Raw genomic sequence first — 18024 nt, 5'->3', positions numbered from 1 at the left:
AGATCAGTACTTCACAGCTGTGGAGCAGAAGTTGTTTAGTCACTTCACTTTCAGTGACACTTTACTTCCTGACCTCTTAAAAAGAAGTGTCATCATACTCCTGGAGCATCCATGTAACAGTGACACCGTGTCAACCAGTCCCTCCGCGGCTAAAGTTGACATTGAGTGATCGGTATAAACTAACACCGCCAAGGGACTCTTGCTGGGATGGGGTTTCTGGGTTATATTTAACCAGCGTAAACCCCCTGGGGAATGGCAAACTGAAGGTCCCGTTTCACAGATCTGTTACTTTCACTATAATCGGTGGTTCGACTTGGCCAACTCCGCAAGTCACTGAGTAAAGAAAATTCCGAACGTGTTTACATGTCATGGCAATAAAGTCTTCCGATTCTGAATAAGACATAAAAATATAAGACAAGATAGAAAACATCCTGCCTGAACTAACATTGAGCGATTCTTAAAAATGTTTTCTAAATCCTAACAGATTTTTGAAAAAAATCTAAAAAAACAAATTGTTCAAGATTTTTCAAAAATAGCAGATCTACAAGCTCATAGCGCGGCACTCGGTGCCGTGCTATGAGCTTGTATATCTGCTATTTTTGAATAGCCAAAGAAATCTAAAGTGACACAGATGCGTTCCAGTTCTTGTAAACCAACCAGAAAGGCAGATGGTCCATGTCCAAATGAATAGCGCAAGTCATTTTACACACAAAATCTGGAGATAAGTTTGTGATAGCTGGATTTTTCTGTCATGGCCATTTTTATTGTTTACATTGAGGCTATCTGTATAACGTTGTTGTTGTGAGGACAGTGTAATACTTAAGGTGATTCAGCACAAAGTCACAAAGAAAATCACTCAATGCAAAACCTCTAAACAAAGTAGATCATTGTACAAGTAAAAGTGTGCCATTTGGTTAGGAATACAAGTAGTTTTTTTTTAAAGGGAACAAGATTACAACTCAAACATTAAAATCTTCACAGAGAATCGGGTCACGATGCACCGAACGGGTAATTTTTCTTCCATCGTTAGACATTAAAGTAACAAAAACAAACCACTGATTCCGTCTGAGCCAAAAAACCTTTATCAATGCAAAAATAGTCAGATATTATTTATCTTTTGCACTTTTTTATGATTTCTTTTAGATAGGAAACCTAGAAATTGCAGTAGTCAGATTCGAACTCGGGACCTCGCGAATCACAAGGAATGTGGTTAGTGTGCTAACTGGCTGAGCCACAAGGCACCCCTAAACGCAAAAATATTCTATGTAACTGGATTAACACTTTCAACCTGGCGTCTCTATTTTGGGCATGTCATTATAGGCAAAAAATAATAATGTGACACTGTGATATGACCAAATATAAATCAGGCTTATGTGGCTTAATCTGATCTGGGGGAGAAAAAAAACAGATAGCTGGCATGACTCACACAAATCTATTTCCCTTTCTCCAACTTCAATGAATACAGCCTGGTAAAATTTTACAAAATTCAGTCCGACCACTTTGTCCATCTTCACAAACCAAGAGTAAAAAGTAAAATGGTTCAAAAAACGGCCATCGTCTCGTCCCTCTTCTTCAGTAATACGGCCTCCGAGGATTATTCTACATTTCAAAGAAAAGAAAAGAGAAACATGAGATGAGATGATACCTATAAAACCAAAAAGGTTAACCCATTAAGACCTGAGGCGATTCTTAAAAATGTTTTCTAAATCCTAACAGTTTTTTGGAAATGGAAAAAAAAAAAGTGGATCTACAAGCTATCAAAAATAGCAGATCTACAAGCTCATAGCGCGGCACTCGGTGCCGCCGCGCTATGAGCTTGTATATCTGCTATTTTTGAATAGCCTAAGACATCTAAAGTGACACAGATGCGTTCCAGGTCTTAATGGGTTGAGGTAAATTCACACCAAAAATAAGAAGACTGATCCTAAAGTTACCAATGGATTGGGCCTGAAGCGATATGCAAGCATCATCCTCTTTCTATAAGCGTCGTATTCATCATCTTGTCCCGTCAGCTCGGCTGGGCGGTCCACTCCGAACCCAGCACCGTCCACAGCCGTAGTTCCCCTACAGGCAAAAAAAAAAAAGGGTCAAAGTCAGTTTGTGTCTGCAAGATTATACTAGGCATGTATGGCATTTCCCAAGGAAAAAACCTGTAGGCAATCGCTGGGATTGGCTAAGACGCTAAGGGCTTGGTTTTGGTTCCCTGTTCCGTCCACCACGGTTTGCCAACTCGAACGGCGCGGTGGTCGAGGTGCAAGGCCTTGCTGTGGGAGAGCGCCTGCCTTGTTGTCAAGTGATTTAAAAAGTCATGCATTTGTTGTAAAACCGTGCACATACACAGGACGTTGTTGAGTGGACCAAAATGACTGCTCCACAAAATTGATTTACTAAAAAGGAGAATTCCGGACTAGCCTTTTTCTTACCTTTATATGACCGTTATTATATCCGAGGACGAGTGGTGCAGTAGAAACATTTCATAACTCCATCCCGAGTCCACCAAAGCCTTTTTTTTGTTGATATCTGACGTTCATATTGACAGAAAACTTTTTGTGTTAGATGCGCCCCTCCGGAAGTCTCGCAAGGAAGAGATTTCACCCGAGATTTCATCAAAGTCCGCTTGTAAACACTACGGCTGCCCATTTGGGGGAAAAAAACACTGTGGCGAGGTTTCTATCATTATGAACGTCAGATAGCAACAACAAAAAATATGCGTTCTAGGCTAGTGCATGGACCATCCGCTCTGGTTTTTAGCTGCGGTGGACTCGGGATGGAGTTATGAAAATGTTGTACTGTACCCCTCGTCCTAGGATACAATAATATCATATAAAAGGTAGGAAAAAGGCTAGTCCGGAATTCTCCTTTAAGATGTATAGACGTCGCATAGATGTGTGACGACTTTGCTGCAAACGACCATTGATCCAACTCCCGTCACCCTGTTCAAGGCATAGTAGCTTCAGCACAGGTTTTGCGTCACTAAAACAAAACAATGTCATTATCCCACAGCCAGCGACACGCAGGAGTGTCCGATATTTCACTGGGAAGTTCCTTATAATCAAAAAGGCCCATCAAGAGGACAGAAAGTTGCCAAGCACTGCCAACATTGGAAAGCCCTTATTTGGCCCTTATTTGCGAGTTCTTATCTCAAACTGCTCAGTAAAATGTTCCTTTGACAAACGGTTTTAAATCTTGAACATCGTTATTCAAAGCCTTGAGGATAAATACGTATCAAAATAAACATACGCCAATAAACTGTCCAATTACTTGTTTCTGAGATTATTGCCAAGAATTCTGTGGATGCTGCCATCTATACCCACTTGTGCCAATGGTCAAAGTTCAGCAATTATTTCCATACATATTGATCTATTTTTTGGCCATTTTTAGACCGTTGGCAACGTCAGCAGACGTACTGTAGCCCCGTAAGCCAAACGAATGCGTCTTCATAATATACTGTGTGTACAACTTGGCCAGGTTGATCTCAAGGTTTTAATTGTGTCACATGACAAAGGGGTGCTGCATTTCGCCATCCGAGGGACGCTCGGGTGGCGCAAGGGTAAAATAGATCTACAAGCGCGTTGAGAGCTTGTGGATTTGCCATTTTTTTGCTGAAGATTAAAGTGGTTAAATACACATAAATGATAGCAGACGTCACTGTGGTTTACCACACTGTACACATTGTACAGTGTGGTAAACCATAATGACGTCGTTATCTCCTCCCCTCTGTTCTCACCTCGTAAACCAAGGAGACAAAATGTGGTATTATGGTATTTATTAACTATATATTATATGTGTATTTGTGCATGTGATGAGACAGAGAGAGAAGATGAAATGAGGAAGAGAGCCCACTGTCCATAGTTAGTCCTTAGTTAGAAAAACGCTCTCAGAGCTCATTGAATTGACTGATTCTAAGTTAGATTCCAAGTCTTGCATGATTGTGTCAGTATAATTTGTCTTTCTCTTATCAATGCATGTTACCAAGTGACGTTCCATTATTATAGACATAATAAAGGTTTTAAAAACAGCTCATGGCGTCATGGAAGCACGAACATTTCAAATGAGAAATACATTTAACAGTAAGGTGTAAAAAGAAAAAAAAGAGTACATTTTCACCGTGGGGACGGCAAACACATTGATTCGGTTCTGGAAAAAAGGCTAGTCTAATGGATCACTGTTGTTATGGAGGGAGCGTGTGCTACACAGTCGCCCTAGTGTCGACTGATGCAATATAGTTTTGATTACATGCAACACTACCTGAGAAAATGCAACCCCCTCCCCCGTATTCTGTATATGGCCAAAGATTTTTAATATAGCAAGATACGCAATTTCCGGTTTACTTCCCGTTTCTGCGTGACGTAGGTGGACACCTTTTTAGGAGACAGGAAGCAAGTTGGAGTCTATTGATTCCAATGGAAGAGTCAACGTGAACACAGCTTCTGAACCATTCCTTAGCTCCATGGATACTGAACTAAATATTGGACCCAATCATCACAAGCCACACAATATGTACAAGATTTTCATACTAAAATGGCTTTTTTTAGAGACACATATTAGGAGAAAATGTACTTTGTTATCGACCTTTCTCTATCCCATCAACACACTCTCACGAGATTTGGGAAGATATCTGAAGAGTCCATCTGCAGTCTGACGGACGAGACATAGAGGGCTCTGTCCCTTATTTTTTAACTCTATGCTCTGTCCCTATAAGATGTTCTAAAAACTGATTAACTGAGATTATATATGTGAATATAGTACGTGAAAATCATTATGGACATATTAAAAATTAAATAAAATGTGTGTTCCAATGCTAAATAATATAATGTTCCATTATTAACCGTCTTGGTTGATGGGGTATGATTTGGGAATCATAACATTTTGCTAAACATAACATTCATGCTAATTTTCTAAACATACTATGGTCTATAGTGGTAAAATATATACCTTATAAATAAGGGCCTTTTATTTATAAGGTGTGTATATATATATATATATATATATATATATATATATATATATATATATATATATATTTATAATTATAGTTATATATCTCTATATATATATGGTTAACATTGAGCAGAAACAGGAGCACATCTAGCATAAGACTGAATAATGTGTGTTTGTAGTGGGAATTTCATAGGTTTCTTAAAAGCATATTTGCCAATAACAGTTTGCTTTCAAACATGTAAAGCATTTATTTTCTTTAATGAAGAAAATACACAAATACACATTCATATGACGTTGTCAGCCGGGGAGAGGGGAGGGGGAGGGTGGTGGGGTGTTCGGGGGAGAAGACAACCATGCCTACTTAGGAGACCATTTGTAGGATTTGTGTACCACTTCGCCTCTAGTGGCTCCAATGGAGAATGCGTATCTTGCTATATTAAAAATCTTTGATATGGCACATTGCTACAGTCTGATCCTACAATACCCAGAGTTCACAGCGATGGCTTTCTGGAGGACACTGCTCCTGGTGGCCTGTACTGGCAGAAGGTCTGTGTGACTGACAACAGTCTCATTCACCTGGTGGTATCCTAGAGTTTCAATGTACAGATTGTTGGATAGTATATTGTTTAGACTGGTGCTAGGTTTGTGTTTACCTTGCCTGTTGTAAGTCACTCTGGATAAAGAGCGTCTGATAAATGCTTACATTGTCAACTGAAGGAGGTGGTAGGGGCTAATGTTTGTTTGTTGTTTTGTGACCAGATAAGATTAGATTAGTTATTTTGGCTTTAGGATAGGTTAAGCCTTTTCTTAGCAGTGTAAATCATAAAACAAATCACAGTAGTACATTTTTAACTGTATGCACACATACAGTATATATACCCATGTGTAATACCTGGAACACATCTGTGTCGCTTTGATTTGAGCTAAAAAAAAAGCATTATTTTACACTTTGGCTATTCAAAAATAGCAGATATACAAGCTCATAGCGCGGCACCGAGTGCCGCGCTATGAGCTTGTAGATCTGCTATTTTTGAAAAATCGTGAAAATGTGTGCAAATCTTTGAATATATATTTTTTAAAGCGAACATTTTTAACTCAAATCTTTGCTTCTGGGGGTCCCTGGAACAACATATTTTGAGATGGGGGTCGGCGGCCAAATACGTATAATTTTGGGGGTCCTTGACATGAAAGAGATTGAGCACCACTGATATAGAAACATACGTTTTTTCAGAAAACGGTTGGTATTTAGGAGACATGTAGAATCAGGCTTCAGGTCTTAATGGGATAAACCGTACTGTGCATGGATAGTACCCTAACCCTCCAGAAAGCCTCTTTTCTCACTTGTTTACAGGATGTGTGATTCCTTGTCCGTCAGAACCCAGCCCTTCACCGTCCTTCCAGCCCATCTTCATCAGCATCCTGAAACCCAGGTTCTCCACCGTCAACTTGAACTCCTTGTACTCAGAGTAGTCTGGGTCACGGCCCTCCTGCAGTGTTACAGTTACGTTTGGAGAGAAAAAAAAATAACATAACGTGCTTTTCAACCAAAACCGCTGTCACAATTACAAATTTAAGTTGACAATTAATTATCACTCAAATAATTGCTATTATAACGATTAAATTGTGTTTCTGTCATTGAAAATTAATGGAACATTATGAATAAAAATTACATTTCTGTTTGGCTTTTAACTTTCGTAAACAAAAGTTGCACAGGGCAGATATGACAAATAACACGTATTTAATTACTTTATACTTAAAAATAAACATTGATAGTGGAAATCCCCATAAGTTCAAAACACGTCGCATTGCGACGCGTTTTGAGCTTATATATCTGCTATTTACAATATTTTTTACATTTTTTGGAAATGTGACATTTTTTTACATACATTTTTTTTGACGCAAAAATAATTGGGATTACCGGTATTGTGGCAACCCAGGGGAATACAGGTGAGATTCACAATAAAACAAGAGGCTCAGAGTCAGATGGCTTGTTAAATTAAATTGTCATTTATTCAAACGATTAGGGGAAAGGGGAATTGGGGCAAAAGCAACTTAGGAATCCTCCCGTCTGGGGCTTGGGCCTGTACATACTCTCTGTGGACTAGGCCTGGCTGTTTCCCCTGGTCTGCCACACAGGTATATAAAATAATTGCGATTAGACGATTACCGTATGTAATAATTGTGACAGGCCTGCTCGTGGATAAAAAGGAAACACTAGACCGTGAGGACTGACCTTGAGGGCCTTGAAGGTCTCCATGAATTTCTCTAGTTCCTCTGGGGGCAGGAAGTCACCGATGAAGTGTTTCCCTTTCCCCATTTCTGTCAGAGACTCCGCCCAGTCTGTAGGAGAAACAAGCACGTGTTAGGTCAGTGATTCTCAACCGTTTATTAAAAAAGACTGTTTGATATGCATAAGGCCTCGGAGCACACATTTAATAGCACATGCAATGAATACATTACTGCAAATACGTATTTTTTCATATGGCCAAAATATATATAGGGCTGAAGTGGTTAATGTATGTTTTGTAATAAGAATCAAAGTAACTAGTAACTCAAGTTATCAAATAATTGTAGTGGAGTAAAAGTAATTTTTTGCCTTTGAGATGTAGTGGAGTAGAAGTAAAAGTACTGAAAATTGGAAACACTCCAGTAAAGTAAAAAATACCTCAAAACTGTACTTAAGTTACTTGAGTACTTAGTTACTTTACACCACTGCGTATACCCACACTGTAGTCTATCTGCTGCACTTTTTAAATGCAGCCACTAGATGGTAATGTCTTTCTTACATGCTAGATAGATTCATTCCAAAACGTTTCATGCACATCTGAGCTCTGGTGCTACTTGATATGTCACAAGAGAATGCAGAACTCTGTCACACACTTTATATTTGATATGTTTACATTAACTCTCATTATTTATTGTAAAATCTAACTGAAACACAGCCCTCCTACACATGGATCATATCTTTAAGGTTAGTCACCCAGCCCTCCTACACATGGATCATGTATTTAAGGTTAGTCGCCCAGCCCTCCTACACATGGATCATGTATTTAGTGTTAGTCGCCCAGCTCTCCTACACGTGGATCATGTATTTAGGGTTAGTCGCCCAGCCCTCCTACACATGGATCATATCTTTAAGGTTAGTCGCCCAGCCCTCCTACACATGGATCATATATTTAAGGTTAGTCGCCCAGCCCTCCTACACATGGATCATATCTTTAAGGTTAGTCGCCCAGCCCTCCTACACATGGATCATGTATTTAGGGTTAAGTCGCCCAGCCCTCCTACACATGGATCATATCTTTAAGGTTAGTCGCCCAGCCCTCCTACACATAGATGCTTGGGTCTTTACCGCGGGTCTTCTCCATCTCCATGTGACGCAGTCGATGCTCCCAGGTCCCTGCTTCCTGGTCCAGCTCCTCGTCACTGTCGTACTCGTGCTGGTGGTCTCTGACGGCCTTCTCCCACATCACCTGCATCTCCGCCATGGCACGCTTGTGCTTCATGATCATGTCGTACATCTCCTGCATCTGTGGGGGGGGGGGACGAGGTTAGCAGAGTTTAGAGGTTTTGTTTTCAATTTCAGTTTTTTTTAGTTTTCATTCGTCTTTGCACGCATGTACTTCATGCTGTGTTCAGACTTGACAGCTACAAAGTCATGGGCTACCATTCATTTTCAATGGAAGTCAGCAACATGAAGACGAAAAGAGTTGTTATTGGTAGCTGTTACGAAATCTAACAAAGCTGCAAAACAAGTTGAGCTGGCTTCAACTGCAGCTACAAAGCGACCGAGTGTTGTTTAACCTTTTCCACCAGTGTTGATTTTGACAGCAAATTTTGATTTAGTCATAGTATTTTGAATGAAATTCTGTTTAGTTTTAGTCATTTCAGGTGACTAAAACATTATTTTAGTCACCTGAAATGTTGTACTTTTTAGTCTAGATTTAGTTGACTAAATATCATAAGATTTTAGTCGACCTAATCTACAGTTGATTTAGTCGACTAAAATGTATTTTGGCGGTGCCTTGATGGCGTCGTAATGGCTGATTTTACACTTGGTTGCATGCTGAAAATAGCCGATCTACAAGCTCACAACGCGCCGCAGCACGACACGTTGTGAGCTTGTAGATCTGCTATTTTCAGAGCGCAACACCCGAGCGCAACCAAACATAAAGATTACTTCATATAGTTATCGTCACAGTTTTAGTCGACGAAATCAACAGTGATTTACACTCACCTTCTCTCTTCACACATTGTAATGGGCGCGGAAACTAATCATTTTCATCAGCCAGTTCCGTATTATGTTTAAACCCCAGGTTTCATATTTTCCTTTATATTTATCTCGCTCGTCGGAACACATGCTTGACGTCAGCGAGTGTGTTGATCAACACCTCAATAGTGACAGATAATTATGCTGCGTGGCTTTGTATCTCTGTAAGTTTTGTAGCTGTCAGTGTGAACACAGCAGCATCATGAGCATGTGGTACATCTCCTGCGTCTGTGGGTGGAAGGGTTCAACACACAATACACACAAACACAGCTCTGGATAGGCAGTGAAATCCCCACTGGTCGTTAAGGCCATTAATGTTCTTAGCGATTACTCTATCTAATACGTTTTGAGGGCGGCCATAGCTGGGTAGAGAGGCCGCCTGGGAAACAGAAGGGCCCAGGTTTGATTAGTCGACTAAAAACAAAAACATTTCAGATGACTAAAATATGACTAAAACTAAATGGAATTTTATTCAAAAGACTATGACTAAAACTAAATGAAAATTTGCTGTCAAAATCAACACTGTGAGCAAGCCATCTGGGGGTGAAGCACTACTTCCCTTTCCCTTCCCTTCACTTGTTAACTCCTAGAGTATACACTTTCGGACACCCAAGTATGTACACTTACTGTGTACATACTTGGGTGTACCCATTACAAGGAGTAATGTGCGTATGATGACCAAACAGGCTATATATGTTCATTTCACTCGGCTAGAACGGTCTAATTGATTCAGAAAGCTATATCACCTTACTGTAAGGAAGCCTTTAAAAGCAGGAAAAGAGCACACTTAAGCTATATCACAATATTACAATCAGCGAAAATCCCACACCATGTCTAGTGACATTTCACAAAAAATCGACATTAAAATCGATATCTCGCCCAGCTCTACGTTGCAGGTCAGATCTCATTTCAAACGTATAGTATGTTTTGCCTCTCGTGAAAACGTACATCTTGCTGTTCTTTGATCTGTTTCTTCTGGTCTTCAGACAGCTCTGTCACGCCCACCAGACCAGCAGGCTTCCCCTTCTTGTAGCCCAGGACTCTCAGATCCTGAACTGAAAACACACACACACACACACACCACAAAACCATGTCATTTTAACATTTCTTTGGCTATTCACTATTTTGTATGCCGATATTGTACAATAAAGTATACAGCGATACAGGGTTAAGTGGTTAATTAGAATATGAAAAAAAATCTATTAGAATTTGTTTGTGTCCATTTGTTGATATACAAGATATTTAAAAACAAATATATATTTAAAAAAAATGCTTCTCTATTATTCGATTAAACTACGTGATCATGATCATCAAGTCGTTATTGGTTCTAAATAACGGGTAGGATGTGTTTTCAGTTAATTGCCCAGTCATACTGTTAGGATTTAGAAAACAGAGGTTTTTGGGGAGATGGGGGCCGTGGACCCTCATCTCAAAACGTTTTGTTCCAGGGACCCCAATAAGCAAAGATTTGAGTTAAAAACGTTTGCTTTAAAATATATATATTCAAAGATTTGCACACATGTTCACGATCTACAAGCTCATCCTCATAATACTTGAAAAACTAAACCCAAGACTAAATAAAAACGTAACTAAATCTAGTCGACTGCTGAAATCAAACACCAAACTGTATAACGAAACACGAACGAAAACTAAAATGAGCGAATATTTCAAAAGTATAATGAATGTGTAGTACAGGGGTCTTCAACGTTTTCAGGCCAAGGACCCCTTAGCTGAGAGAGAGATGAAGCAGGGACCCTACCACTACATATTGTAAATAATTGTGTTTTAGATTAAACTTTTTTTGTTTACTTGGTCTGCCCTTTTTCCCCTCTACACCTATACCTCTTTGCCAAAAATAGCAGATCTACAAGCTCACAACGCCTCGCGCTGCGAGGCGTTGTGAGCTTGTAGATCTGCTATTTTTGGCTAAAGTTCTCCTCATAAAAAAGGGATGCAAGGGTTCAAGTGGTTATGGTAAAAAAGAATAATCAAATCACACAGAGATTTGGCGGACCCCCTGTAGTAACTCTGAGGACCCCCTAGGGGTCCCGGACCCCCTGTTGAAGACCCCTGGTGTAGTATGTATGTTTATCTGTACCAGAGAGACAAGGTGTGGCGGGTTCCGGGACCTCCTGTTTGATGTCCTCCTGTTTGATGAGCATGGGAGGGATGGGCAGCTCCACCTTGTCGTCCTCGGACCCCCAGCGGCTCTTCCGCTTGCGCTTGGCGGCGGGGGGGGCCTCGGACCCGGGGTCGGCCGCCGGACCGGCCAGCTGGGGGGTGGGGTTGTGGGCAGGAAGAGAAGGAGCAGGGGGCGACCCGAGCAGGGAGGGAGCCACGGTGTCCGGTCTGGGTGCCGACACCGGTACTTCTTCCTCTTCTTCTTTCGGGGGGGGCGTGGTGGGCTCCTCCTTGGGGGGTCTGGCCTGGCGATACTCCTCCACTTTATCTTTGTAGTAGCGGTGGGCCGGGCTTTGGTAGTCGTACAAAAAACTGAAACGGAGGAAATGGGTAGGAAATCAGTGTAGAACACTCAAAATTAATTTAGATTAGGCAAATATTCAGCAAAGAATAGCAGGTTTATGAGCTCGCAAGTTTAGTGAGATTATAAATCTGCTAATCTTGGTGAGGACATTTAGTGTAGAGAGAAAAACGGAGGGGTCCAAGCATAGAGCACTGGGGGACCCTGTTTACTCCAGTTGAGCCGGATTTGGGGAAAGTGATGCTAATATAAGGACACATTCACAAGTATCTGTCCATGTATAAAGTCACCATACCAACTTTGATGAGGCAGTATTGTGTTGTTCTAAAAACATGTTTTTTATTTTTTTCTTTCCTGAAAAGTTTATATTTTGGACATGGTTTCTGCCAGCAGAACAGTGTTGATTTCGTGGACTAAAACTATGACGAAAAATGTTCGTCGACTACCTTTTTTTCACTGACAAAACTAAGCTATGATGACTAAAACTAAGACTAAATACAGAGACAATTTCGTCAACAAAAAAAAGAGAGGGACTAGTGGAGAAGAGATCCAGTAGAACTAAAAGACGACTAATTTTATGTTTGGTTGCGCTCAGGTGTTCGATCTACAAGCTAACAACGCATGGCAGCGCGACCGCCGCAACGCGACCGCCGCAACGCGTTGTGAGATTGTAGAGCTGCTATTTTCAGCATTCAATCAAGTGTAAAATTAGCCATTACGACACCATCAAGGCACCGCCAAAATACATTAGTCGACTAAATCAACTGTAGATTTAGTCGACTATAACTAAAACATTTCAGTTGACTAAAATATGACTAAAACTAACTGTATGGCCCGAAAACACCACATGCAGGAGCCGGGCGGACGGGCGGAGTGTGACTGACTGACCTGAAGGCCGGGTTGTCTCGGTTCTGCACGGCAGCGATGGCTTCCACCTCGGGGCCACCCTCCGCCACGAACCTGGCCAGCTTCTCGATCACCAGCCGGGCATCCTGGTCCACTGGCCTGGGGGAGACTTTAAGCAGCCTATCAGTACACTGGTGACTCAACGACCACACTCTCTTAACAATGTACCTTGTTGTGTTACATCATCCCCCTACTGGCTCTCACACACCTCCCACACACCACCACCAGTCTACAGCCAGTCAGGGATAAGAAGAGGGGAGGGAGGGGTTGATAGGGGGGTGAATAGGGGGGGGGGGGTGTCTGTATGGATGGCAAGTATGGCTGGGCGATCTTCTAATCAATGGCACGATTATTTCAAACTTTTGCCTCGATTACGTCTTTTCTTTTTTTTTTTGAAAAATAGCCGATCTGCAAGCTCGGGCTTGTTGTAGCTCCGGCTATTTTCACTATTTTGTACGCCGATATTGTACAATGAAGTATACAGTGATACAGGGTTAAAAGGATAGTTCACCCAAAATAAATATTTTTTTCTATGGATTAGTCACCCCATGGAGACTTGAATTCATGGATATTTTTTTTGTTTTTGTCGCATTCCTAAGCCAATAATTTGATGACCGGTAGGCAGCGGTTCCGGTAAGAGACACAAAGGAGACTCTTTGTGTCTCCTACCGGAACCGCTGCTGGTTATATTAACATATTAAAAGATTGCTTCTCTATTATTCGATTAACCTACATGAGCTGGATTAAGTCATGTTATTGGTTTTAAATATCTGTTTGGATATACTTTCAGATAATTGCCCAGCCCTAATTCGAAGCTATGAGAGAACACAGGGGATTTGGGGAATACCCCACGAGATCGATCATAATTATATGAACTTCTATTTAGATGTGTATCTATGTGATTAAAATGATCATCCTGGCCCCTCATATGACTCTAAATATATACATGTAGTTGTATGGTTGCTTTTGCTGTTTTTATGCCAATGTTTTTAAACCCTGTAGCACTTTGAGGTTTGTGAAAATGTAAACTGCGCTCTAAATAAAATGCTATAATTGATACGATAATTGATAGATAAAGCTCCTGTTGGGAGTTTTGTACGCATTATGATTTGGTGCATTTATTACATTATTTTTTCCCCATGTTTAAAAACCTACATATAGTCGCTCACTTGGGTGGAAAGAGGGTATTGGCTTCCTGGTGCAAAATGGTGCAAACTCCATTTTTCATAGCTGAGGGAGAGGCTGACTGACGGGTAAACTTACCATTATTTGACACGGCCACAGGTTTTGGCAAATCCTTCCTGAACTCTGCCACTCTCTTTCTGTAGTACAGATACTCTCTGCTGTTCCTGTCATACAAAAACCTGAAAGACCAAAGCAAATAGGCAACAATGTGTTGAGGTTTGAGAACGCAATATGACTTTTTCCATTTCATGAAAAGTAACATAGTTTTAGACAAACTACAAGGTTTCTGCACAGACAACAAAGAGATGTACATGCGCTTAAAGGGCTTTGGGGACTTACGAGAAAACCGGATTGTCTCTGTAGTCTTCCTTGGCTTTCCTCTCCAGCTCGGCTCCTCCCTCGGCTACGAACGAAGCCAGCTTGTCCAGGATGAGCCTGGTGTCCGAGTCCTCTGGGGGAGAGACTTTAAGCAGGCTATGAGTACATCTGCTCTACCTGCACCGTATCACCACATCATGGGCAAAACTGACCGCACCAAGAGGCCAGCCAGCGCTGGATAATGTCCACCGGAGGGCGACTGTGCAAAAAACATCATCATAGGCTTTGAAATTACCTTTGACTTCCAGGAAGCTGGCGTCATCAGCCTCCTCGTCGTCGTCCTCGTCCGGGGAACAGAAGACGCTGGGCCTCTGGCTGAGCACCGGGCTCTTCTTGTTCTGAGAGTAGTTCTTGAACTGGTTGAGCATGCTGGTGATGCCCAGACCGGGACGCTTGCCGATCAGAATGCTCTTTTTGTGCGTGGAGTTCCCCCCCGATGCCGGGGTTTTGGCGTCACTGTTGGAACCTAAAAAAACAGGTGTTGTCACGTCGCACGAGGTGTAAAAAAAAAAAGAAAGAAAGTGGTTGCAATAACTTTTTGTGTGAGACATTAACAGGAAGGCACAGTCAAATTAAATATGGTCCAATATACCATACATAAGGTGCATGATGCATAGTTTTATTTTTACAATGGAGGGGTGGAAATGCTTCTTGTGGAAAAGATAAAATCACAGTTTTGCATGCATGGTTAAAACGACATGGATGAACGAATGAAAAACAAATCTCATCAATAGCGGCAGGTATAGAATCACGGTTTCAAGTGCATGGACAACAGTGTTAGGAAACAAGGCTGATTATTTCAATGTAAATCATAATATATAATATAGGATAACAACATAATAATAGCTTAATATACTAACCAGAACTGGGTTTATCCTTCTGCGACTTCATGAACTGTTGTAAAAAGCTTCCATCGTTTACAAACTTGTTGGAGGATGGTCCCTGCATGCTCGGAGAACTACATGGATGACAATCACTCTTTAGTCGTTCATGTTTCCATGAAGAAACTTGAATCAAGCGAGTCAAAATAATACACAGTATAAGGTACTAATTTAACACAGAGGGCCCGATTTTGCGCGTCATAAGTACCAGGTCTTAAGACTTAACTTGGCGTGGCCAATGCCATTTGGCCACTTAAAATAGCAAAACAGATTGGCCACGCCTCCAGGTCTTAAGTTAAGTCATAAGACCTGGTAAAAATATTCATGTTAGTGTATACATAGCAACATGTATCTAAAATGACACGGATACTTTCCCAGTTTTAAAAAGGTATAACAACGTTGGGTTAAGACAAGCATAATAGGAGAGTGTACAAATTAACCATTTGTACACTCTCTGTGTTCTATGTATTAGACACGAAGATGGCCGTTACGTTGTTACCTATGAGGTAAGGAGGGCTTGCTGGGGGTCTGCACATTCCTCTTGGCCTGTTCGGCCATCCTGGCTTCAATCTCCCTCTTCTTCTGTGCTATGAGCTCTTCTTGACGCTGGATGTTGGAACTCATCTTTCTTTGGCCCTTGGGCGGCGGTCGCGTGCGCCAACCTCCTCCTCGCCCTGCCAAGGACATTAGAAAACAATAAACTCCATTAAAATACCACATCATTACTGTGTATGCAACTAGTGTGTAGTATGCAAGCTACACTAGTACGCCATTTACATAAATAAATACTTCATTGAGCCCCGAGTACCAATGACAACACAATATTAACGTGGAACAAAATTACACAATTATTCTGAGACTCAGATGTGTTTTATTTGTGTCATGACCTACGTTAACCCATTAAGACCTGGAACGCATCTGTGTCACTTTTTGATTTGAGCTAAAAAGCACTATTTTACACTTTGGCTATTCAAATTTTTTTGAAAAATCGTGAAAATGTGTGCAAATTAATATATTTATATTATTTTAAAGTGAACATTTTTTACTCAAATCTTTGCTTCTGGGGGGTCCCTGGAACAAAATATCTTGAGATGGGGGTCCGCGGCCAAATACGTATCATTCTGGGGGTCCTTGACATGAAAAAGCTTGAGAACCACTGATATAGAAACATACGTTTTTCAGAAAACTGTTGAGATTTGGAAGACATTAGCTAAGAATCGCCCTCAGGTCTTAATGGGTTTAGCTAATTATTAAAGTTAGTGGTTCTCAATGTGGGGTCCGGGGACCCTCAGCTCAGGTTGGTCATTGAAGGGGTTCCAGGGGGTCAGAAATGAAAGGATTGATAGTTAGGAACCAAATTGGGCCTTGCAGGTCTGTGTGAGGGAGGTGAGCAAACGGACCCGTATGGAACGATGTGTATGTTGTACACTCTCAAGAGTTTAAATACAAACTTAGGATTTAACCGTGTATATATTGGGGTCCCAGGTCGAATGAAAGTGAGGGTTCTTGATATAAAAACATGTTAAAAGATTGAGAACACTGAAAAGTGTGGTTTACAATTTAGGCAATTAGCAGCTCTTTATCCACAATTTACAGTAAGCAGGGTCAAATGTAAAGGTAATAGAATGCAGAGAGACAGTGTAGTGCCTCAGTATCACAGGTAAACAAAGAACCTAGCATCAGTTTTAAGTTTAGAACCAGGTTAAAATGTAATTTAGATATAGTTTGTAATTTAGATATATGTTATTTAGACAGGTGCCAGGTTCATTTGTTTACCCGGCATCCTATAGTGTCTAGTTTCAATGCACAGAATATTATTATTTGGATATGATATTGCTTTAACCTGGTTTAACCAAGTTTCAACGTTCAAGACTCAATTTAGACAATTTAGTACAACTAATCGGATTGCACAAACAAAACATCACTTTTACCGAAGTGCGAGTGCTTGTAAAGTGTCTTCATAAGACTTGTTGTGATGTATTTGGCACTAATAATACAATAACAAGTTGAAACACCGTTTTTTTTAAATGGCCATTTTAGTAGCAGTGAGGCACCAGCTAGCGTTAGCTGTAAGCTAACGGTAATGCTTTTAAAACTCCATCGATCCAAGTGTTCTATCGCGATAACAAACAATAACACATGTTTACCTGCATCCTGGTCCATGATAAGCTGCGTTATCAGATCTATAAACGATGCTAAAGGTTGATAAACCGTTGATTAGAGAAAAAAACAGATCTTCCTGATCCTCTAGCAGCAGCTTGTTATTGCTACTTGCTAGCATCAGTTGTATTAGCATTAACAGCTAACGGTTTCCGCTTCCGCCGGAAAGTTTCCGGCGGAAGCGGAAATAATACAACTCGGAGTTCCGTTTCCGGCAGAAACGGAACTCCGAAAATAAGCCGGATCTACAAGCTCACAACGCGACGCGCTGTGAGCTTGTAGATCGGCTTATTTTCTTGTAAATAAAGTGTTTTTGAATAGGATATTATTATATAAATTCACATGATTCAAATACAACTTAAAATAAGTTTAAAAAAAATAAATACAACGTAATATTAGTATTATATTAGCTGTAGAATACAACTCTCGTAGACGTATTTATGATTCTGACGTTTTCAATCTAGTTGTAGGGTTCACCCCACATGGACACAAGGACTTTCAGCACTATACCCCGTAGACACTCCAAACATGTAAAAATTGAAAATAAAGGTGCTTACCCCTAGGTTCCAAATGTTAACTCTTGCTACGGGGTAGTAGTTTAATGTAATAATCCATATCTTTCAATAAAGAAGTGTTTTAATACCGTCTGTGGCCGAACGCCATTTTTCACCCTCGTTTACTTATTGTTTACATTGAGTGTAATTCCGGGTTTCACCAGACGGGCGCGTCACTACCACCCATTGGGAACTTCCGACAGAATCGGCCACAGACATTATTAAAACACTTCTTTATTAAAAGATATGGATTATTACATTAAACCA

General features: G+C 40.8%; 1 protein-coding gene and 1 long non-coding RNA gene across 2 annotated transcripts in view; both read right to left on the bottom strand.

The window, feature by feature from the left end:
- The window catches only part of LOC311045741, a 252200-nt gene that overhangs the window by 130470 nt on the left and 103706 nt on the right, over nucleotides 1-18024 (bottom strand). The gene's annotated exons all lie outside the window — the stretch shown is intronic.
- On the bottom strand, nucleotides 714-17330 carry sugp1 (SURP and G patch domain containing 1). The gene is made up of 14 exons (XM_084057059.1): nucleotides 17191-17330; nucleotides 15543-15717; nucleotides 15023-15120; nucleotides 14398-14628; nucleotides 14124-14247; nucleotides 13863-13963; nucleotides 12582-12708; nucleotides 11310-11704; nucleotides 10160-10266; nucleotides 8294-8471; nucleotides 7175-7281; nucleotides 6283-6428; nucleotides 1935-2064; nucleotides 714-1599 (listed from the first exon to the last, which is right to left on the bottom strand). The coding sequence occupies exons 1-14, from the start codon at nucleotides 17204-17206 to the stop codon at nucleotides 1573-1575; spliced, it is 1962 nt and encodes a 653-aa protein (XP_083913185.1). The 5' UTR covers nucleotides 17207-17330; the 3' UTR covers nucleotides 714-1572.

This window comes from Gymnoscopelus microlampas (genome assembly GCF_963454915.1).
Source record: "Gymnoscopelus microlampas genome assembly, chromosome: 5".
NCBI classification, from domain to species: domain Eukaryota; kingdom Metazoa; phylum Chordata; class Actinopteri; order Myctophiformes; family Myctophidae; genus Gymnoscopelus; species Gymnoscopelus microlampas.
This window is presented reverse-complemented; position numbering and strand designations above follow the sequence as displayed.